Source organism: Macrobrachium nipponense, chromosome 44, assembly GCF_015104395.2.
Source record: "Macrobrachium nipponense isolate FS-2020 chromosome 44, ASM1510439v2, whole genome shotgun sequence".
In the NCBI taxonomy this organism is placed as follows: domain Eukaryota; kingdom Metazoa; phylum Arthropoda; class Malacostraca; order Decapoda; family Palaemonidae; genus Macrobrachium; species Macrobrachium nipponense.
Genome location: NC_087221.1, coordinates 6,666,311 through 6,689,835, shown reverse-complemented (window position 1 = coordinate 6,689,835; position 23,525 = coordinate 6,666,311). Strand labels below are relative to the sequence as shown.

The window sequence follows — 23,525 nt, the reverse complement described above, 5'->3', positions numbered from 1 at the left end:
TTCTTTCCCAGTAAATCCATGTTGTCAAGCTTTCTTAGTCACTTTTATCCACTCGGCATTTGGTGGACTTGTGTCTTCATTCAAAATTTCTTCATCATTTTCTTCCTCATTTTCTTGATCTTCTTCAGTGATTTGATTTTCAGAATCATCATGGAGAGAGACTTCACTTGATGAACTGCTTCTGTTTCTGAATGAATATATTCATCATCAGAAGTGTCTTCTTCAGAAGACAGTTCTTCTTCAGAATTGGAGCTTTCATTTCTAACAGATTTTTTTTTACTTCCTTAAAAGTTGGAAGCCAACATTGTAACACCTGCAAAGATGATATGCTGTGTAAAGTTTTGATACTAAGGTAAAACAATATATAAAATTACTGATTGATTTATAGAAATTTAGAAAGATTCAAAACTATGGGTCATATTAGGTCATTCACTGCCTAAGAAAAAAAAGAGAAAAGGAACCCTTACCAAACCCTCAAATATATAAATTACATATAAATAAAAAAAAGACAGAAAAGGAAACCCTAACCAAACCCTCAAATACATAAATTATATATAAATATTTATTACATGATAGCAGGTCTCATAGATACAGTGTGGTTAGCTACAATTAAAAAAAAAAAAAAATTCAAGTGGGTCCCATCGCACTACAGTAATAAAATTTTCATTCAGATGCGATGGGACCCACTGGTGGGTCACGGCTTTTCTTACCTCAACAAAGTCTTATCTTGTGAGAGACAAGCATGAACAACCTCTCCCCTTGTTTGTCTCCTTTTGGTACTGACGATAGAGCAGTTTTACTACTGTCGCAGTACCAGCATTCCAGCCATTATGGCTGTTGCAGGAAAACTTGTTAATGTAAACACTGGTGTGAGGAAACACTGCTTAGGTAATTCGAAAGTCTACTTTTACTTAGGAATATAGTTTACTATATAATTGTGGATTTTTTTTACACAAACTGTTTTTCTTAGCAATGTATTGAATATTAAAAAAAAATCATGTATATATCAATAAGGTAGTTATTAAAAAATATAAGTATCTCAGTTTGAGGTAGATTGCTGAGAGCGATTGTATTTGCCTAAGATGGACAGAACTTTTTGTATTTCTCTTTTCAGATATTGCCACACAAAAAAGGTTATCCACTCGTGACATTAAACCAGAAAACCTACTTCTCAACTTGAGAGGCGATTTAAAAATTGCAGATTTCGGATGGTCAGTCCATGCTCCATCTTCAAAGTAAGACCACCTTTCCAATGAAATATATACATTGATTCCTTTTGAGTATTGGTTTCACATTTAGGTTGAGACATTTGAGTACAAAATTTGTTCCTACACAAAATACAAACCATTGGTCCTTTACATTAGGAATTGCTTTCTGCAAAGCTGTTATGACAGTTTGACTTTCAAACAAGTGGTTAGGCAGTTAACTACCGTCTGGTTTGTGGGAGTCCTGCTCACCTGGATGTAAACACTCCAATTTGCTTTCAGCCATTGAGTGATGTGGATGTGCATCTCCTCTGTCCAGCTTGCTATTTTGCTGTTTTTCCGGTGGGATCTTTGTGTTTTTGTGATTATTTGCTTGACTGATTGTGTGTTTGATATTTTATCAGTATGCAAACCCACAACCATCTAAGGAAAGGCAATGCCCAACATTTATGCCCGCCCCAGCATGGATGGTAAAACCATGCACACACTTTTGCTCACCTAACGATGTTGACCCTCTGTCCTTTGCACCAATTGCTGGGGGGCATGACTACAATCCTAATTCTATTTGTAGTGAGTGGTGTTCCTGGTCTACGGTGCAGTGGGTAAAGTTTACTAACAGGAGGCAGTACAAGAAGAAGGCATCCAAAGTGTAGTCTGGGCATTACACACCGCAGATTTTGCCTTTGGTTGCCGACCTCCCTTCTTTGTTTCTGTCCCCTGCCAACTTTGCCGCATGGCTGTCTCTTCTTCTTGAGCAATCTCTTCCTTGTCTTCATTTCATACATGAAGTGAAGGCCATAGAAGAGGGGGGGAGCTGCTGATCTGCACAACCAAGGTTTGTTGCCTCTGCTTACTCCGAGGAAGAAGGTTTCTTCCTCTGGGCAAGAGAGGTTACCTCCCCTAACCCAACTTTTTCTTCAGGTTCTCCAGTTCAAGGCCTAGTTGCAGACCTGACTCACTCTCATGCATATGATCTTCCGGTGGTAACACGCCTCCGTCACCACTACCACCACTATTGTGACGATGTTGTTTGCCAAACAACCACTTCCATTTTCCACCCATCCCAACCTTGATGACCCCTGCTGTAGTGAATCATGATTGCACCACATCTGCTCCAGGTTTATGTGGTAACTGCTGTTCCTGCTATCCCTGACTGCTCCATTCCACTACAAACCTAAATGAACCGACTACTGACCATGATACTGAAGACTTCCAGGAAGAAGTCAAAGAAGTCTCCTTAAGGTATCATCACCTATTTTTTCTTCTGCTGCTCCTCCCCTTCCCTCTGACACTTGCCAGTTGAAGAAAAATCTCTCTCTCTCTCTCTCTCTCTCTCTCTCTCTCTCTCTCTCGCTCTCTCTCTCTCTCTCTCTCTCTCTCTCTCTATGTTAACTTGCCATGGTCCTTTGCGATCAGGAGCCTCGAGTATATGAGTATCCAAGGTCCACGCTCTAGGAACCAGTTCTGGGAAGTCCCTTTTCCAAGACTAGTGTTGTGCCTGTATCCTCCAAAGTTTCTTCGAACACTTGGGAAAGAGAGGCTCCTGAAGATCGTCTTGACGAGATTCAGGAGCTTCGGGTGCTCTACAGGATTGAGTCCCTAGTACCCCAAACTAGTACTGGAGAGCCTACTCCATGGTCTGGATTAGGACAGGACGAGAGAAGGTGTCAAAGCATGCAGATGCTTCTTCATCTCTTGCCAGTGCTTCGAGTACTTTGGCCAGGTTCCTGACCTAGTGCTTTGGACTTGAGGATTCAAGCACCCAGAGATACAACAAGGAGATCCCCTCCTCTGTCTTCTCATTAGGAGGCTTCAGCCTCAAAGAACTGGAGCACGTTGTGAGGATGGCACAACTTTACACCTGGGAGTACCCAATCACTCTCCTCTAGCCATCCCTCGATCACGTTTGTGTGATCGACTCCACTTGCCTACGTGGGAGCTTTCAGGAACGTTGTGTGAACCTCCTCGGGACAGTGCCTTACCTCGCAAGTGTAGGCAGCACTTCTAGATCCATGCAGCCATAGTCACTGCGGGTTGGCAATCACACAGCTTTTTCTTTCCTGCCAGTACATCCAACAGGACAGGAAGGTGTGCATTGATTCCCCTCAACCTCCTGGGGTTACACTGGGAGGCCTGAGTTGAACAAGAGGGACTCCAATGGAAACTCTTCTTCCTAATGAAGGCCTACACTCAGGCTTTGGTTTTCAGACTGACCCGGACATAGGCCTAGTGGTTGAGGATGGATCAAAGGGGTCTGCCGAGGTTCTCCCTTTGTAAGGAGAGTGGATCAGGAGGACTGCTCCCTGGAAGGACTCGAGGATCCACTTCCCTAGGATTCAAACACCCCAAGATACAGATGGCCTTTGTAAAGATCATTGCGCTGATTCATCACCTCAGCGATCTCGGGAAAGGGACCACTGCCACTTCTGTGGATTGTCTGTTACGTCTCTAATCTTTCTGGGGTCCTAAGAAGGATCCTAGGGCTTCATTGGGGCTGTCATTGTCCGAGCTTTCTAAAGGAGTACTTGAGCAGGTGAATTCTCTGGTCCGTGGGCAGGAGAATTCTCTGTTTGTATCATTTGGAAAAGCTACTTCCTTCTCCTCTGCCTTGCCAGAAGCATTTTTATATGCCCTCGGAGAGGTCTTTGCCAACTAAGCAGATGGACCCAAACCTGGTTCGTCTAGGCTCGGTTCTGTCACTGCAGCAGCTTACTGCGGAAGGGATCTCTCACAGCAAGAGGCTGTGAACTTGGAGGCTACTGCCTTGGGAGCACTCCAGGTAGTCTCCTGGTTGGATCTGTGGTCCTTTGCAGTTTCCAAGGTAGCCGCCTCAAGTTTGATGACCCCTGGAGAGGACTCTGTCTTCGGGAGACTGTGCTAGTCTAGAGGTAGGGCTGTTTCCTACCTGGCCCACCAGATGACAAACCTGTGGGCTAACCTGGTGTTGAAGAGGAGGGACACCAACCTGAATGATCTCCAGGTTTGTAGGACCCAAGTCAGCTCTGACCCTTAGGAATGGAAGGTTACCGAGTTTTGCTTCTCCCTTCCCCAGAGATCAGGTAGATACTGCAGTAGACAAGAGACATGTTGAGGATAATGACCGCCTTGTCCACCACTGCAGTTTGACCCTTGGGTCGAGCACTTCCTTGGCCCTTAAAAAGTCCCGGGCTTCAAAGGACGACCAAGGAAACACCCAGCTTTCTTCTTCTTGCCAAGAAGGGGGTGCAGCCACGCCTCTTTCAGCCCTTTTTCCAGCATGGAAAAGGGGGCAAAGGAAAGAAGGGAGGACACTAGGGGTGGCATTGCGCTGCAGGTGCTGCCATTGGTGGAGGTTGCCTGTTGAGCCATTGAGCAACATGGCAGCAATATGAGCAGAGACCTGGATAGTGGCTGCCTTTCAGGAGGTCTCTGCTCCCCTTCAAGTCGTGACCACCCCTCACTGACGACCTAGTCCATCTCCTAACTTTACCTGGCTCACCAAAGGATCTCGCCCTCCAGAAGAAAGTCCAGGTGATGCCGAAGAAAGGCGCCGTAGAAGTTCTGACAGATCAGTCCCCAAGCTTTTACAGCTGTATCTTGCTCGTAGAGAAAGCCTTGGGGCGTTGGAGACCAGTCATAGATCTCTCTCTTGAACTGATTAGTTCACCAGATTCTGTTCATGAGGGAATCTGCACGTACTGTGCTTGCATCCAGCAGAGAGAACAACTTCTTGCTTCAGTGGATTTGAAGGATATGTATTTTCATATACCCATCCATCTGCCCTGTGGCAAGTACCTATGCGCTTTATACCTCAAGGGGACAGCGCTCCAGTACAAGATACTCTGCTGCTTTGGGGTCTCAACCACTTCCAATGTGCTCAGTTGACTGTTCGCCCTGGTCTCAGCTTGAACTCATTCACAAGGGATTCGTATATTGAGGTATCTCGACAATTGGCTTGTTCCGGCAAGCTCCCGCAAGCAGTTGCTACAGGACAGAGATAGAGAGATTGGCTCCCCGAGTCTTGGGGCCGTGATGAATCTTTTTGAAGTCCAATTTCATCCCCAAGCAGAGGATAAAGTGCCTGGGCATACTGTAGATGCAACAGTAGCAAGGGTCTCCCCCTCAGACTCTTGCATCGGCAAGTTCAGAAAAACAACACTCTTGTTCCTGTCTCAATGAGAGCAACCAGCTTGGCAGTGGCAAGTCATCCTTGGTCACCTGTTGTCCTTGGAGAAACTGGTCCGCCATGGGCTGCTTCACCTTCGTTCTCTCCATTGAATAATGAAGAATTCTGGTCTCAGGCTTCAGATTCCTACTCCTTTAGTCCTTTCCTATTCCTCTCATGAGGGAAGTAAGACATGACCTAGACTGGTGGATGGATGACAGGTTGCTCCCCTTCCCAACATCCTTCTGTTCTCCAGACGCATCGAGTGAGGGAAGAGTTGCTGGTTTCAGCTGTGTGGAACCGAAATGACAAGCACCTTCACATCAACATCTGGAACACATTGTGTCCTTCCTAGTCCCTTCTTTACCGGGTGGGTGAGCAGAATGTAAACATTGCGTTCGCTGCCGAACTGAATCTCTCGGCAGTGACTCCAGTTTGGGAGGGCCGATCGTAAAAATATTTGCCAAAAATACACTAATCAAGACAGGCTAATGAAATTATCAGGTATTATTAGCACTATAATAACGCATATTCTCCGTTAGTTTTATCATCCTACAGGAAAATAAATGATTTTATGAAAAAAAATGTGAAACTCAGTCCTTGTACAAGGGACACTGGTGGTCGGTGAGAAAACTACAGTCTTGAATAGAAATTCGTCTACAGAATGTTGGTATATCGCACCTGGAACATGCACAGTAAAGTATTATCAAAATAGAACAGTAAATAAGCACGTAATAGCAAAAAAAAAGAGCAAAAAAACTAACAAAGCGAAAGCCCCGCCAATAAATATGGAAATCGCAAATTTTATAGTATATCTTTCAAAAATTGGTCGATGTCATTTAATACGTTTTCTAAGATTAGTTTCATCACAGAAAACAACTTTAGGGGCATCAGGGGTATCTAAACTAATTTTTCAAGTTTCTTGTCCTCAGAAACAATTGCTTTTTCGCTTTTTCTCTGGTTTGGTTTTTTATATATAAAGTTACTGTAAGGCTTTATTTTTACCTTCATTTATTGGTGTTCATATCTTTTATTTGTAAAATGTAATAAGTGAATAAATAAATAAATACAGTAAATGATGATACAAATGGTTTTATACTTGGGTAGAAGTTATTACATGTTTACGCTTGTCTGGTTTTGTGATTTTTTGTTGAGACGCAGTTCATCTGTCACCTACACACTACTATAAGCAGTAATAATATTTTTGGGGGTTCATCATACGTCTGGCATCGTGTCATACTGTTTTATTTTGCTCCAAACACTTCAAACCGAAATTACTGAATGATTGGAAGTCCCTATCTGAAAAGAGGAGTTATGGTGGTACTATGCGTACCACCTTTATGCACCCGGTGCGGTGTAGTAGACTTGAATGGTGGTACCCACCTACCTCCAAACAAACTTTCGGTAATGAAGAGGCTAGCTCCCCAGGAGTCTCAGGATGAGTGACAATGTGGTGGGATCACAAGCTAAAAAAACAAGCTGGCAACACACACACACACACACACCCAACATAAATTTAACCAATCCGGCTGCCAAACTCACCCTCAGCCACACACTCCTCTTCATGTTACAGAATGCATGCAGGATAATTGACTTAGCTACACACAGAACACAATTACATGTACTCACCCCAACTCCAGATACTCAAGGCTTGGCTGTGCTGTCCGCTGGACGAGGTCGCTGAGATGCCAACAACTGCCGCAAACCAACACACAACCAACAACAAAGAACTATAACCACACAACTCAACAACACAACAAGCAACCAGGGACCACAACACAACAACCAAAGACCACAACCCCACAATACAACAAGCAAATAAGGACAACCACAACTCACAACACAACAAACAAACAAAGACTACAACCACAACAAACAACCAAGGACTACAGGAACAACAAGGAACTACAACAGCTCACCAACAACCCCACTCCACAACACCAAACCAACAACCTCACAAGCCCACACTTAACCACCACAACAACACCAAGAAACTACATCAGGTCCCCAACAACAACAACCACCCTCAACTATAACAACTCACAACTCAACAGAAACTCACAAGCTCAACAACCTTCAAACACACAGCACAAATAACTCAAATACTCCCTGAAAACACAACACAACTGACCAACAATCGTACTGCCAAGACCGGTGCCCAAAACGTCTGTCTTTCACGATTTCTCATTACAGACTCCCTGCCAGCTGCCAACTCACCAACCGACAACCGACTACCCCATTGTCAAACAAGCAATTCACTTGCTAACTATCTCTCTCTCTCTCTCTCTCTCTCTCTCGCCTCTCTCCCTCTCCTCTCTCTTCTCCTCTCTCTCTCTCTCTCTCTCTCTCAATCCTCAAGGACATCAAATGGAACTCCCATAACTCCTTCATATTTCCTCCCCCGTTACATTTGACAACATCTCCTTACATTCACATCATCCACACTAAACGACCTTTCGCATCACCCAAGGATGCTCAGAGGCAGGCCCCCTGGATCTCGTTTGAGGACCTTCATACAATCTCATTTGCATCAGCATTCATGTCCTCCAAATCACTTCCATTCAGATTCCTAATATCTTCCTCACTACCATCCCTCTAAATCTCATTCACTATCTCATCTATATCTTCCAGTTCTTGTCCTAATATTTCTCGTAACTCTGCCACCAAATCACTTACCTCATTTACACTCCTGCCAAACTTCCGAAGAGACTAATTCATCCTCCAACCAACCAGTCCTTACTACATAATTCCCTTCCTGCTGAAATTCAATAAACCCTGACAATTCAAACCCACACACAGTACAAGTATCATTCCTTCCCTCAAAGTCATCCGTACTTTGCACCTTAGCCACCTTTTTTACCCTAACACTAACCCCTCTATCATGCAGTCCTTGCTTTTCCCTTTCATTCCCTTACTTTACCTTCTTCCGTTTTCTTCCATATTCTAACACTAACTGTCGATCTCCTAGACCCATTTGTTCACATGTTTATTCACTTTCAACCACTCACTCATCCACACTAGAACCCAACTGAATCCAACCCCTTTTCACTTAGTTTCCCAAATTCCCATCCTGACTAATCCTCTTTCGCCTACACACACTCGCCACATGGCATTCCATTCCACATTCAACACACTTTGCACGCAGCTCCTTACACATCCTAGGATAATGTCCACTCTCTCTTTCCCCAATTACTGCAAACTTCGTTCACACGGGTACCCCGACACCCACTCACTATATGCCCTACTGCCCACCCACCTGTAACACTTAATATCCCTATCTTTTTCACACTCACTCACTAAATGGCCCGTTTGCCCCCACCCGAAACACGTCCCTAATGCCCACATACACTCATTCTTCTTGTGTCGTGGCTTACCACATCTGTAACACTGTTGCTCTCGCTCACAACTAATTGACCCTACTCTTCCAACACTCACACTCCTATCTCTTTTAGGGCTAATTACACTCATGTTACTCGCTCTGACGCTCCTATCAACCAACTCAGCCCTTCTAAAACTGCCTCCCTATAGCTCTTTAACTCTGGTATAACCTCAGCTTCTTCAGTCCTAACACTAACACTTCTACTCTCTCTCATACACCTATGTAACTCGTAATCCTCTACTAATTATACAATGTCGTTCCATGTTAACCTTTCATTTTTTTATCGCATTTTCTCCTTGTTTTAGATTTATAAACTAACTCTTTATACTCATTTATCCCTATGTCCCCAAACTTTATCCTAGTTAATGTTTCTAACCTACAGACATGCAGAGACAGAGACCCACCAGCATTCATTTTGGCCTCTTCAAAATCATGTTTTGTTCTATATCTGACGCTACTCTTCATACTCTTTGCTTGTTCCACAATCCTGGCTTTCACATTCTCATACGCCACATTCCCTACACTCATCATTACCCCATGCATATTCAACAAAAATCCTGTCAAAAAGCTACCTAACTCTTGCCCAAATTCTCTTGTTATCCCCATACTTAGCCACACAATACTTCCTACATTTCTTAAAGTCCCCTATATCCCTACTACCATATTCTTCGTATCTTGCACATCGAGGTACCTCTCTCATATACAGAGCTTTTCACACTTCCTGCTTACTCTCACTCTCACTTTCGCTACTTCCATCCTGACCCTTCTTTCCCTCTTCTGAATACAGTGAGTCCACTTCCATACTCACGTCTATACTAACCCTTTCTAACCCTTCTTCCAACCTACCAATTCCCATTTACCACCATCTAAATCACCCTCATCCTGCACCTTATCCTCAACTCTGTGGTCACCTTCATCTGTCCTCTTCTTACCCTGCTCATCAGTCTTATTGTCTTTCCTTTAGCCCTTTTCTTACCCTCAACTTCCTTCTTACCCTTCTGCTCTGATTTCTCCCTATCCTGTCTCTTCTTCCCCTCACTTGCCACAACCTTATCACTTTCATCACTCATACTCTCATCCACTTGTTCTTTCACTTTCTTAATCACTCCTGGCCCATCACAAGACCCGTAGCCTACCTCTTACAGCTCGCTCTCCAATAAACCCTTTCATCATCTCTTGCACACTAGTCATCATCGACCCCAACTTTTCATCGATCTTCTCAACTATCCACTGCTCAGCCTCTTTCATTCCCTCTTCTGCACTCATCACTCCTCTAAACTCTTCTAACTCCCTCTTATATTTCTCACACTCAAGCCTCAGCATCTCATTCTCTGCTTCCATTGCTCTACCAACTTCCCTCGCCAACCTCAGCTCCTCCTTCAGCCTCTCTATCTCCTTCAACCCTTCCATCCTCACTTTCTCTACCAGTCACACAACTCGCTACCCCAATCGTCCTGCAGCTGCCGCACCAGCAGTCCCTGTTTGGACGCCAAAAATTTAATGTGGTGGGATCACAATCAAGGGCAAGATCCCCCCCACACACACAAATTTAACCAGTCTGGCTGAAAAATTCACCTCAACCACACGTTCATACTTCACGCCATGGAATACACGCATGACAATTGACTTGCCTACACCCTACACACAGAAGACATGTACTCACCCCAACTCCAGCTACTGCCGCAAACCAACACACAACCAACAACAAAGAATTATAACCACACAACTCTACAAAAACACGATAACAACCACACACCACAACAACACAACAAGCAACCAGGGACCACAACCCAACAACAACACAACAACCCCACAACTCAACAATACAACAAACAAACAAGGACTACAACCACAACTCAACAACACAACAAATGAAGAAGGACTACAACCACAACAAACAACCAAGGACTACAGTCATAATAACAACACCAAGAAACCACAACAGCTCACCAACAACCCCACTCCACAACACCAAACCAACAACCTCACAAGCCCACACCCAACTACTCAACAACACCAAGAAAACACAACAGCTTGGCAACAACCCAACTCCACAACACCAAACCACTCACAACAACACTAAGAAACCACAACAACTCCCCAACAGCAACAACCACCCTCAACCATAAAAACTCACAGCGCAACAGAAACTCACAAGCTCAGCAACCTCCCAACACACAAGCACAAATACCTTCAAACACACAGCACAAATAACTCAAATACTCCCTGAAAACACAACACAACTGATCAACAATAGTACTGCCAGGACCACTGCCCAAAGCGTGTCTTTCACGATTTCTCATTACAGACTCCCTGCCGGCCGCCGATTCGCCAACCGACAAACTACTACTCCCGTTGTCAAACAAGCAATTCACTTGCTAACTACCTACCCACCACTCACGCTTCTCTCTCTCTCAACAGCTCACTCTCTCTCAATCCTCAAGGACATTGTCAGATGGAACTCCCATAACAACACCAGGAAAAATAAGGAAAGCACACAGGACATTAATCCACTACGCACCAGCATCGATAATGCAGCGTCTATTCAATGCGTTGCCAGCTCATCTGAGGAATATATCAGGAGTGAGCGTAGATGTGTTTAAGAATAAGCTCGACAAATATCTAAACTGCATCCCAGACCATCCAAGATTGGAAGATGAAAAATATACCGGAAGATGTACTAGCAACTCTCTGGTAGACATTAGAGGTGCCTCACACTGAGGGACCTGGGGCAACCTGAACGAACTGTAAGGTCTGTAAGGTATGTGAACAAGCAAGGGGGTCCAGTATCCTTTCTGCTGCATCAGATGACAATGCAGGTGCATGAGTGGACAGTAGCTCAGTCACCAGGATCAAGTGATAGGGACAGAGTGGTCCCTTCACACAGACATTATAGAAAGGCTGTGGGAGGTTTGTGGACGCCCTTCCATTGACCTGTTTGCCACTCTACATGACAGAAAGCTTAAGGTATTCTGCTCCATCATACCAGACCCATGAGTTGCTGCAGAGGACGCCCTCCAACACCCATGGGACACCCTTGATGCCTACGCCTTCCCACAGTTTTGTCTGGTTTGCAAGAGGATCAACAGGGTCCCGTTGATCACCCTGAATCTTGGAGTGACCCTGATGGCTCTCAAGTGATCACATTCTGTTTGGTTTCCGGACCTGCTCCACTCTGCTTGCTGAGGCACTGAGAGAGATTCCTCCCAGACATGACCTGTGTGAACTGCACATGGAATGGTTCAAGTCCATCAGGCAGTGCAATCTCGTCTCTTTAAGGATGGAGACTATCCAAAAGAGGCTTTTCTTGCCGTACAGCAACAGAGGTATTCTGGGTATCTCAGACAGTCCTTTGCAGCAGTATACCTGGGATTAATCAGGTGTCTTCTGTGGTTGGTGTAGCAGAGGGAGTCTCCAGTCGGAGCCACTATTCAGCAGGTAGCAAACTTCCTTGTTTTCCTTTGCCCAGAGAATTTTCTCTCTGTATCAGCTATGAGGGGAGTATATATCTCCTCATTAAGATTTCTCTGCTGAGAAACGTCTTTCCCACCCAGGGACCTCAGGCTCCCTAGTGGGATGTGACTCATTTTGAGGAGCCTAACTTGCACCGTATGAGCCTATAGTACATGAGTCGTCAGACAGGGATCTGACCCTCAAGACTGTTTGCCTGCTAGCCCAGGCATTGGCAAAGAGAGTAGGCGAACTTCATTGGCTTTATTTCAGTGTTAAACACTCAAGGGGGTGGGGCTCAGTTACGATCGACTTTGTCCCAGGATTTGTAGCAAAGACTCGGAATCTGTCGGTCCCTGGCACCAGATTCAAGTAATTCATCAATTTTAAGAGGACTCTACATCCCTGACCTGAGTGTTAATGACTGTTAGCACTGGCTTGTTCAAGAACTGTCTTTCTGGCAAAGATGACACCAGTGTGTTCTTCCAAGAGCTGTTCCTTGGGCACCTTTTCTTTGGGTTCCATGGTGGCTACTCAACAAGTGTAGCTGACCTGGCTCCTCTAAGAAGACAGGTTGCATCTTGCCTAAAGTGTTCGGTTGTGGAAGATAGTGTGTATGTGTGAGTGAGTGGCCTCTCCTCTGCTTCCATCTTCATCATCCTTCACTCTCTACATACAGAGAGAACAGTAACAAGCCATCTTGTGCTGGAACTGGCAACTGATGCAGGTAAGTGTCACATTGATTGCCTGTTCTGTTCTCTATGTTTGGACTTGAAAAAGCAATCGTGTCCCATTCTCTAGCAAGGAGAGAAAAGGGACCTTAACATTGAAACAAACCTAATACGTATTTATATCTGTTTGTTGTCTCAGACTCAAGGGTTTTGAGACTTCCTTGATGGAGTTATGCATTTCCAACCTATGGTTGAAACTGTGTAACGGGCAAAAGGGCTTTCGAACTGGGAGAATTATCTCCTAGTTTGAATCTAAATGTTTCCATTTTTCTCTTACTTCATTATTTTTCAATATCTTACTTTCTATCACTCAGTTGTTCCCCCTAACTGTCCTCCTCTTCACTAAAACTTGCAGGTTAGGTAGGAGCTGGGTCTCTGAACTTAGGCCTTTACCTTGATCCAAATGGCAGAGACTATTGTGGTTTGGTTCACCACTTGAATGTTTGGACCCTGAGGATATTAATGTGATTCCTACATCAATATTTATTGGGGCGGGACTACCTGTGGCGACCTACCTGCAGATACCAGAAACCGGGGAGGTATAGTCTCCTCAGTAGGACTCTAGGCAATTTATCAGAATTGCCCTCTAAAATAACATGAGTGGGGATAATTGCACTTTAGTTATGCCCTCGGTCCTATCAAGCAGGTTTTTCTTAACACTTAAGCCAATCATGTTAGGATAGAGCCATCCCTTCGGGTCTCTGCTATGAGTCTATGGTGAAGGGGGAGTCTTTGGGAGTAGACCCAGTTTTTTTCATGACTTGTTGGTTTCTCTGTAATTTAAAAAAAAAAAGCAATTGGAAGTAGGCTATGAAACCCAATCCCCCAGAAAATGTGATCCCTTTGACACTAAATTCCCGTTTGACCCTGGACACGAATAAGGACACCCTTTGGGATACTTCAATTTAAAATATACCAACTAAAGAACCTTTAATTAGGCCTAAAAGATTTTGGTAAATGAAAATTCCAACCTACCCTTACTTTAGTTTTATTTAATTCACTTTTTGGAAAGGACAGTTGGGCAAGATTTTTAACAATAGAAAGTGAAAACAAAATTTCAAATTTAAAATTAGAAAATTATTTACCGAGCCGATACCCAACAGAAAACATGAAGTTTCGTCAAACACAAACCAATACATGGATAGTGAAACACTACTAAGGCTCAATCTAAAAATTACTTACAAATTGCTAAAATAGATAAAACAAAAATAAAAAAGCTAGACATAATAAACTTAACTATATTTGGCACCTTAATCTTGCCAAATAATGATGATGAATAAATTGATAGAAATATTTTGATGGACTTAAGAAAAGATATAAAAACACTGAAGATTGTGAAGTCTATGATATCCTAAGTAGGAAAAATTCAAGCATAAAATAAATGTAGCTAAACTAAAATTTGAAGGAAACGAACTCCCTTTAACAATAAAGGTTTAGGGCAGACGAGAGTTGAGACCATATATTCCTAAACCATTACAATGCAAATCATGTAGTAAGTATGGCCATTCAGGTAAAAATTGTAGAGAAGCTTTTAGTTGTGCATGTTGTGGATCATACAACCACACAACAAAATGGGATTGTGAAAACCCAATTTGTATAAATTGTGGTCAAAATCACCACTCGAAGATCAAAAGAATGCGCATATTACTTATACAATACTGAAAACTAAAATTTGTTCATGCAACTTACCTGACAGATATGTATATAGCTGTATTTTCTGAAGTACGACAGAATTTCAAAACTCGAGGCACAAGCAGTGGGCGGCCAGGTGGTAATACCCATTCCCGCCGCTGGGAGGCGGATATCATGAACCATTCCCATTTTCTATTCATATTTTTTCTGTCGCCGGTCGGTAAACTACTGTTTACAGACCTCCGCCTAGATTTTTGGATTTGACTCGCAATTAAGTATCTGATTGACTTTTTGGTTATTGATTCTGGATTGTTGGATTGGCATACGCGATAGTGGGACCGCCCTTTTTTACTTTGGATTGGCTTTTCTGTAAACGTGATGTATAGGTAGTTGTTGAGTGAGGGTGATTGTAAGGTGAGGCTACCGAAATCATCGGTAGACCCCCACACAGTATGTATGAGTTGTAGGGGGCATGTTTGTTTGGTGGATGATCGGTGCAGTGAATGTGATGGATTGACCGATGATGGATGGAAGGTGTATGATTCCTATCGGCGTAAATTGGAACGCGATAGGATCAGGTCTTCCTCCAGGAGTGGTTCTACCAAAGGTAAGGGTACTAATATTTCTCCTGCTCTAACACCTGTAGATTTTGCATCTCCTAAACCTGTGTTGTTGCCTTCGGGCCCTGAATCTGTGTCTGGAGAAGGTAATGCCCTTTCTCTAATTTTGGAGTCTCTTCGTACTCTGGAGACCAAAGTGAAAGCCTTGGAAACTGGCTCTGTGCAAGTGTGTGATCGTGCCCCTAGTGTTGTGGAGGGGGCGTCAGATCGGCCCCATAATGCCTCTAGGCCTAGACCGCTATCGGACTCCAGGAATCAGGGAGGGGATATGTCGAAAGCCGCAAGAGGGTTACGGGGGCTCCCCACCGATCTGGCGTCCCTTCGGCAGGCCTTGTTGCAAAGTCCCAGGCTGCCAAGGAGCGCACACAGGCGCGTATCCTTAAGGACTGCTTTTCGTCCTCCGAAGCGTCCTCCCCGCGCAAGGGGTGGAGCGCTCGGAGAGACACTCGTCCGCTGAAAAGGACGTTTCGTTGTGAGGACGCTTCACGTCCTGTATCGCCAGTTTCGTTGCGCTCTTCTCCGGATGCGTATGACGCTTTTCCGCCTCAGAAGAGAGGTAGGATCTCATCCGGCGAGGACGCTGAGATGCGCTACAGTCGCTCTCTGGAGAAGCAGGTAGCTGTACCTGTGAGAAGGAAGGAGGCGTCCCCTCGCCCCTTGTCTTCTCGCAGGATCAGTCCTGCCCCCTCTGTTCGTTATCTATCTCCAACGAGAACATTCTTTTGTCACTTCAGGAACAGTTTTGTGTCAGCGCTTATGGATCAGAAGACTCACCCAGCAGCATTCGAGCCTAAGCGGAGGAAGGACCTTAGGCTGCCCGTCAAGAGGACGAAGCAGTCTCCTTCTCCCTCTCCTCGTTCGTCTCTTTCGCCGATTGCGTCACCTTCGGCGATTCGCCGATCTCGTTCGCCCGCTAAGAGAACGGGTTGTCAGGACGCTTTCGTTCCCCCTCAACGTCATGGGCAGGCTGCTTGCCGTGATTCTCGAGAGGACGCTTTTGAGTGCGCTCAGGACGCTTCAGAGGACGCAGAGCAAGAAGACGCCGTGCACCAGGACGCTCGTCGTGACGTGTCTCCTTTTAAGGAGAAGAGCAGCCAGCAAGTCCTACCTTATCGTTTAAGAAGCGTAAGGACGCTTTCTTTTCAGTTATCAAGGCGGCCTCGGGCGCTGTTAAGGACGCTCTTCGCCGTCAGGACGCTCTGCCTCCTTCGAGCTGTAAGGTTCGCCGCAAGGAAGTCAGCCTAGATGAGGCTTCTGCTATTAAGCAACGGGGGTCCTTGATAAAGTCCAGACCCGATAGACCGTAGGGCGCCCTCTCCGGAGGGGCGGTCTCCTCTTCCGATTATGGAAGAAGAGAATTGAGTAGTCCTGCTGACTCTGTTGAAGAGGAACCTTCTGCTGCCTCTTCAATCTCAGACTACAAAGTTCTTGTGCGGCAGTTGCGCTCGTCACCTTCGGGGACGGTAAGTTTCCAGCCTGCAGCTCCCAAGTCTCCTCCTTCGCAGTTTTTCATCTTCGAAGACATGTAAGACCCCGGAGTTTGTAGAAATGAAGACTTCGCTCTCCACTAAGAGGGCCTTCAAGAAACTCCAAGACTGGATGGAACGAAGGAAGGATCAGGGCAAGTCAACTTTCGCCCCTCCTCCCTCTAGACTCAGCGGTAAAGGAGGTATTTGGTATGAGACCAAAGGAGACGTGGGTGTGAGAATCCCTTCTTCAGCACAAGGGGATTTCTCCAGCTTGGTGGACTCTCAGAGGAGGTCCCTCTTATCCACTGCCAAAGTGACCTGGACCCCTACGGAGACAGACCATCATTTGAAGGGCTGCTACGGACTCTTGAAGTCTTCAACTTCTTGGACTGGTGCTTGGGAGTTCTAGATCTGCAATCTAGAAGCCCAGAGTCTCTCAGTTTGGGGGAGCTGTCCAGTGTGCTATCGTGCATGGACAAGGCCATCAGGGATGGTTGCAGAGGAGCTTGTCTCTCATTTTGGGACTGCCTTCCTGAAGAAGAGAGCTTGCTGTGTAAACTTTCACAGCTAGAATCTGTTACTTCTCCAGTCTCAGAAAGCGAAGCTGCTCTTTTCTCCTCTTAAGAGCCATCTCTTCCCCCAGACTTTAGTTAAGGAATTGGCAAGCAGTTTGCAGGAAAAAGCAACGCAGGACCTCTTAGCCCAGTCCTCGAGACGTCCGGCAGTTCCTTCCACTTCTTCGTCTTTTGTACGACCGCCGAAGAAGGTTTAAACCCTTTCATGGGGCCCCTCCCTCGAGAGCAGCTCCTCGAGTGAGAGGGCTTGCAAGAGGAAGAGCTTCCTTCAAACCCAAGCCATCCAAGTGAAACTCATGTCCTTCAGACACCAGTCGGAGCCAGACTGAAGTCCTTTGCGGGAGCATGGAGAGAGAGAGATACGGACCCTTGGTCCCTCAAGATCGTGGAGCAGGGTTACAAGATCCCCTTTTTAGATCCTCCTCCTCTTTCCACGACTCCCAGAGACCTTTCTCCATCATATCAGGGAGAAAAGAGACAAGTGTTGTTTGATCTTTTACAACAGATGATCGAGAAAAGAGCGGTGGAACAAGTCGCGGACCTGGGGTCTCCAGGTTTTTACAGCAGGATTTTCCTAGTACCAAAGCAGTCGTCGGGTTGGCGTCCAGTCCTAGATGTAAGCAGGCTCAATCTTTTTGTGGAAAAGACCAAATTCACGATGGAGACGCCTCAGTCTGTTCTGGGAGCCTTGAGACCGGGCGACTGGATGGTGTCCTTAGACCTGCAGGACGCGTACTTTCACATCCCGATCCACCCTCCTTCAAGAAAGTACCTAAGATTCATCTTAGGCAATAAAGTGTGGCAGTTCAGAGCCCTTTGTTTCGGCCTGACCACGGCTCCGATGGTGTTCACCGTCGTCATGAAGAATGTGGCGAGGTGGCTACACTCTTCAGGGATAAGAGTTTCCCTTTACCTCGACGACTGGCTTATCAGATCGTTGTCGAGAGAAAAGTGTCTGAAGGACCTGCAGTTAACGTTAGCCTTAGCGAAGTCCCTGGGACTTCTTGTCAACCTCGAAAAGTCGCATCTGACCCCGACACAGTCCATCGTGTATCTGGGGATTCAGATGGATTCAGTGGCTTTTCGAGCGTTTCCGTCCCAGGAACGTCAGCGGCTAGGATTAGAGAAAATCTCAGCCTTCTTGGGGAAAGAAACTTGCTCGGCGAGGGAATGGATGAGTCTGCTGGGCACCATTTCCTCGCTGGAAAGGTTTGTTTCCTTGGGAAGACTACACCTCAGGCCTCTCCAGTTTTTCCTTGCGGACAAATGGAAGGCCAAGGACGATCTCAATGCGATCTTGAGGATCTCAGAGTCGACAAAGAGCCATCTGAGATGGTGGTTTGATCCGCAGAAGCTACAAGAGGGCTTGTCCCTAAGTCTTCTGAGCCCCGACCTAGTGTTGTTCTCAGACGCTTCCATCGCGGGCTGGGGAGCAACACTAGGAGGGGAGGAAGTGTCAGGCTCCTGGAGAGGGGAACAGGCAGCCTGGCACATCAATGTCAAAGAACTAGCAGCGATCTTTCTGTCTCTGCAGTTCTTCGAAGGAAGATTGACGAACAAAATCGTTCAAGTCAACTCGGACAATACCACAGCCCTTGCGTATTTGAAGAATCAGGGAGGAACACATTCCAGGATTTTGTTTCACCTAGCGAAGGAGATTCTGCTGTGGGCAAAGAGGAAGAAGGTTACGATCCTGACAAGGTTCATTGCAGGAGTGCAAAACGTCAGGGCGGACCTTCTCAGTCGTCAGGACCAAATCCTACCGACGGAATGGACCTTACACAAAGACGTGTGTCGAAACCTTTGGAAGTTGTGGGGACGTCCTCTGGTCGACTTATTCGCGACGTCGAGGACGAAGAGGCTTCCTCTGTATTGCTCCCCGGTCCTAGATCCAGAAGCAATCACTGTGGACGCATTGCTATGGAGTTGAACGGGCCTAGACCTGTATGCCTTCCCGCCATTCAAGATCATGGGGGAAGTCATGAGGTTGCGGCTTCAGAAGGGACGAGGTTGACCCTGATCGCCCCAATGTGGCCAGCGAGAGAATGGTTCACAGAGGTCATGTCTTTCCTTGTAGACTTCCCAAGGACGTTGCCCTGGAGGAAAGATCTACTCAAACAGCCTCACTTCGAAAGGTATCACCAAAACCTCTCCGCTCTGGGTCTGACTGCGTTCAGACTATCGAAAAGTTGGCCAGAGCGAGAGGTTTTTCGAAAGCAGCTGCGAGAGCAATCGCAAATGCAAAGACAGCATCTACAAGAGCTGTATACTAATCAAAGTGGGCTTCCTTCAGGGCATGGTGTAAAAAGGAGGGGGTTTCCTCTTCCACGACCTCTGTGAACCAGATAGCCGATTTTCTGCTCTTTCTTAGGAATGTGCAGAAATTAGCAGTCCCTACCATTAAGGGATATAAGAGCATGTTGTCAGCGGTTTTTAGGCACAGAGGCCTGGACCTTTCTGACAACAAGGATATTCATGATCTCTTGAAATCTTTTGAGACCTCGAAGATTCCTCAAGCGAGACCGCCTTCATGGAACCTTGACGTAGTTCTTAGGTTCTTAATGTCAAATCCTTTTGAACCTCTTCAAGCAGCGTCTCTTCGGAACTTGACAAGGAAGGCTCTTTTCCTAACTTCTCTGGCGACGGCGAAGAGAGTTAGTGAAATCCAAGCTTTTAGTCATCTAGTGGGATTCAAAGGAGACAACGCTGTCTGCTCTTTGAGCCCAACTTTCTTGGCAAAGAATGAAAATCCTTCTAACCCTTGGCCGAAAAGCTTCGAGATCAAGGGTATGTCAAGTCTGGTGGGCCAAGAACCAGAGAGAGCCCTGTGCCCTGTCAGGGCTCTCAAGTTCTATGTTCATAGAACGAAAGAGGTAAGAGGTCCCTCAGGTAATCTCTGGTGCTCTGTGAAGAGACCGGAATTACCTTTATCTAAGAATGCTGTAGCTTTCTTTCTGAGGGACGTCATTAAAGAGGCTCATTCATCTTGCCAGAAAACTGATTTGAGCCTCTTACGAGTGAAAGCTCACGAAGTTAGAGCTGTCGCTACCTCTCTTGCCTTCCAAAAGAACATGTCAATCAAGGACATTCTTGATGGCACCTTTTGGAGGAGCAATTCTGTCTTCGCCTCACATTACCTAAGGGATGTGAGAGCGATTTATGACGACTGTAATTCTCTTGGGCCATACGTTTCTGCAGACACAGTCTTGGGGGCTGGAGGTAGCTCTTTCCCTATCCCTTAGTTAGGTTTAGGTTAGTTTTTAATTGTTGTGTTTTTGGTTTGTGGTGAGTCTTGTGTGAAGATCTCCCATCTCTTAGTTTAGTGTTCAGGGGGTCTTTGGCTAGTTGGTCAGGTGGTGGTCAGTTGCTTCATAGCCCTCATATGTATGGCTCGATGGTCTTGTCACGTTGAGGTCATCTTGCCAGAAAACTGATTTGAGCCTCTTACGAGTGAAAGCTCACGAAGTTAGAGCTGTCGCTACCTCTCTTGCCTTCCAAAAGAACATGTCAATCAAGGACATTCTTGATGGCACCTTTTGGAGGAGCAATTCTGTCTTCGCCTCACATTACCTAAGGGATGTGAGAGCGATTTATGACGACTGTAATTCTCTTGGGCCATACGTTTCTGCAGACACAGTCTTGGGGGCTGGAGGTAGCTCTTTCCCTATCCCTTAGTTAGGTTTAGGTTAGTTTTTAATTGTTGTGTTGTTTGTGTGAGTCTTGTGTGAAGATCTCCCATCTCTTAGTTTAGTGTTCAGGGGGTCTTTGGCTAGTTGGTCAGGTGGTGGTCAGTTGCTTCATAGCCCTCATATGTATGGCTCGATGGTCTTGTCACGTTGAGGTCACGTCCCCGTTGACAGAGCATCCAGAGCGCACCAGCACTACAGGTCTCCACCTGGCTGGCAACTCTGATTAAGCAGAAGCAGGCTTAAGTGACAGTAATCACAGAGTCTACTTTGCTAACAGGTGAGGAACCAAGGTGTACTTCATCTTCTTAATTTAAGTTTCCTACAAATCCTATTCTGTCTCTTCCCACCATCCAAAGGTGGGATTCAGCTATATATATATCTGTCAGGTAAGTTGCATGAACAAAATGTTATTGTTATAATATAATTAAGTTTGTTCATACTTACCTAGCAGATATATATAATTGTTCATACTTACCTAGCAGATATATATAATTAGAGTGCCCACCCTCCTCCCCTCAGGAGACAGTGGCATTAATAAAATATGAATAGAAAATGGGAATGGTTCCTGATATCCACCTCCCAGCGGCGGGAATGGGTACTACCACCTGGCCGCCCACTGCGTGTGCCGCGAGTTTTGAAATTCTGTCGGACTTCAGAAAATACAGCTATATATATATCTGCCAGGTAAGTATGAACAAACTTAATTGTATTATAACAATAACATATTTTACAAGAAAGAAGTGGAATGTCTGCAAGAGAAGCTAGGATAGAACTAAAACTAGAGGTTTACAAGATCCAGCAAGGAAAAACACATATAAAGAGGTAGTAAATAAAGAAGTTCAAAGCCAAACTTCTTCAAAATTATACAGTACAAATTAAACAGATACAAGTAACCCCAATTTATATAATAAACCCAGATATACTATATAATACATTACCAACACCAGAATTGCATGAAGACTACACGTTGAATTGGGAGGACAAGCAAATTACAAAAGCTAAGTCAAAAGACAGAAAAAGATTACCTGAAACAACCCCACCCAAATTGGAAGAACAAATTGTACAATCAGTAAGACCCAAAAATCCTATGGAAAAAAATGAATGTCGACAAGACATAAAAGAAAGTTAAAATATCAGATGAAAATGAAAAAATATTGAAATAGAACCCCAGATAAAAAAAAGAGCCATTTAAATATACCTCTCATAAAAACAAAAAACATCTGAGACTCTTCAGCCAATAAAGAAAACAACAGCAGAAATACATCTCCCACCAAAAGACCAAAGTACAGCAAATTTTACAAATTCAATAAAATACAAAGTACAGGAAAGCAAATACAGTGGGCCCCCCTGTATTCGCGTTCTCTGGATTCGCGAATTTCTCTCTGGACCATATCTACCCATTATTTGCAGGAAATTTCACCTATTCGCAGGGTTTTTTTTTCTGACAAAAATAATCACTAATTAGTGTATTTTGATGTTATTTTTATGATAAAAATGATTTTACTAATTTTCAAAATACGTATTAATGTATGATAGATTTATATGATAGATACATGATTTACCAATTATCAAACATAAATATTAATGTGAACAGCAATAATATCAATTCATTAAAGAAAATACTGTAGTGAATTAGTAAGATTTTATGGAGGAGTTATGGGAGTTCCATTTGACAGTGTCCTTGAGAGAGAGAGAGAGAGATGTATGTCATAGTGGTAACTCTCACCCTCTGTTTCACTGGAAGCGTTAGAAGTGTATGTACATAAATTAACATTTCTGAGAGAACAGAGAGATAAACTCTCTCTCTCTCTCTCTCTCTCTCTCTCATCTCTCTCTTTCTCTTTTACTGAGATGAAAGAATTTTTATGGTACTAGTATGCAATATGTTTATCAATATTTTCTAACTAATTACGAAATTCGTATGTGGTTGTATTTTAAAGAGGTAAAAAATAATGTTTTTCATTTCACTTACGTAAAGATAACTCTCTTACTGAGAATGAGAGAATTTTTATGGTAGATTAGATGATGTGTTTATTAATATCAAATAATAATAATATACTATAATAACCAATAATATATAACTAAATTCAAATAAAAATTCTTCCCTTCCCCTTTCTTTGTAGTATCCATTTCTCTACCTTCTCTCAACTCCAGGGAAGCTTGGACTCTGGAAGCTGTCAAATATGTCAAGTAATGTGACAGGAGAGGGGAGCAGGTGCGTATAATGGTCAACGATCTTGGTGGTTTTTTATGCAATCTCTCTCTCTCTCTCTCTCTCTCTCTTTTTTTACTGAGATGAGATCATTTTTATGGTACATGTATGTAATAAGTTTATTATTAATATTTTCCAATAATATTACTATATGTATAATAATAATACTATAACTGTAAATTACAAGTCATATGTGAGTAATTTAAATACAGTAATCATTAAATTTCAATCTTAAATACTGTAAGGACAATCTCTCTCTCTCTCTCATCTCTCTCTCTCTCTCTCTCTCTCTCCACAAGATACATATGTCATAGTGGTAACTCACTCACTCTATCTTGGCTGCAAGTGTTAGAAGTACGTATATACCTGTAAGGGTACTAATGTTTAAGATTACTTTGAAATTATATAAATACAATCTC

The 23,525-nt window shown here is 44.4% G+C and overlaps 1 protein-coding gene across 1 annotated transcript in view; it reads left to right on the top strand.

The window, feature by feature from the left end:
- Positions 1–23,525, top strand: part of LOC135204015 (aurora kinase-like) — a 215,106-nt gene that overhangs the window by 145,016 nt on the left and 46,565 nt on the right. The window contains 2 exon segments of the mRNA XM_064233944.1: positions 1,115–1,142; positions 1,144–1,235. Of these exon segments, the coding sequence (XP_064090014.1) occupies positions 1,115–1,142; positions 1,144–1,235 (120 nt within the window).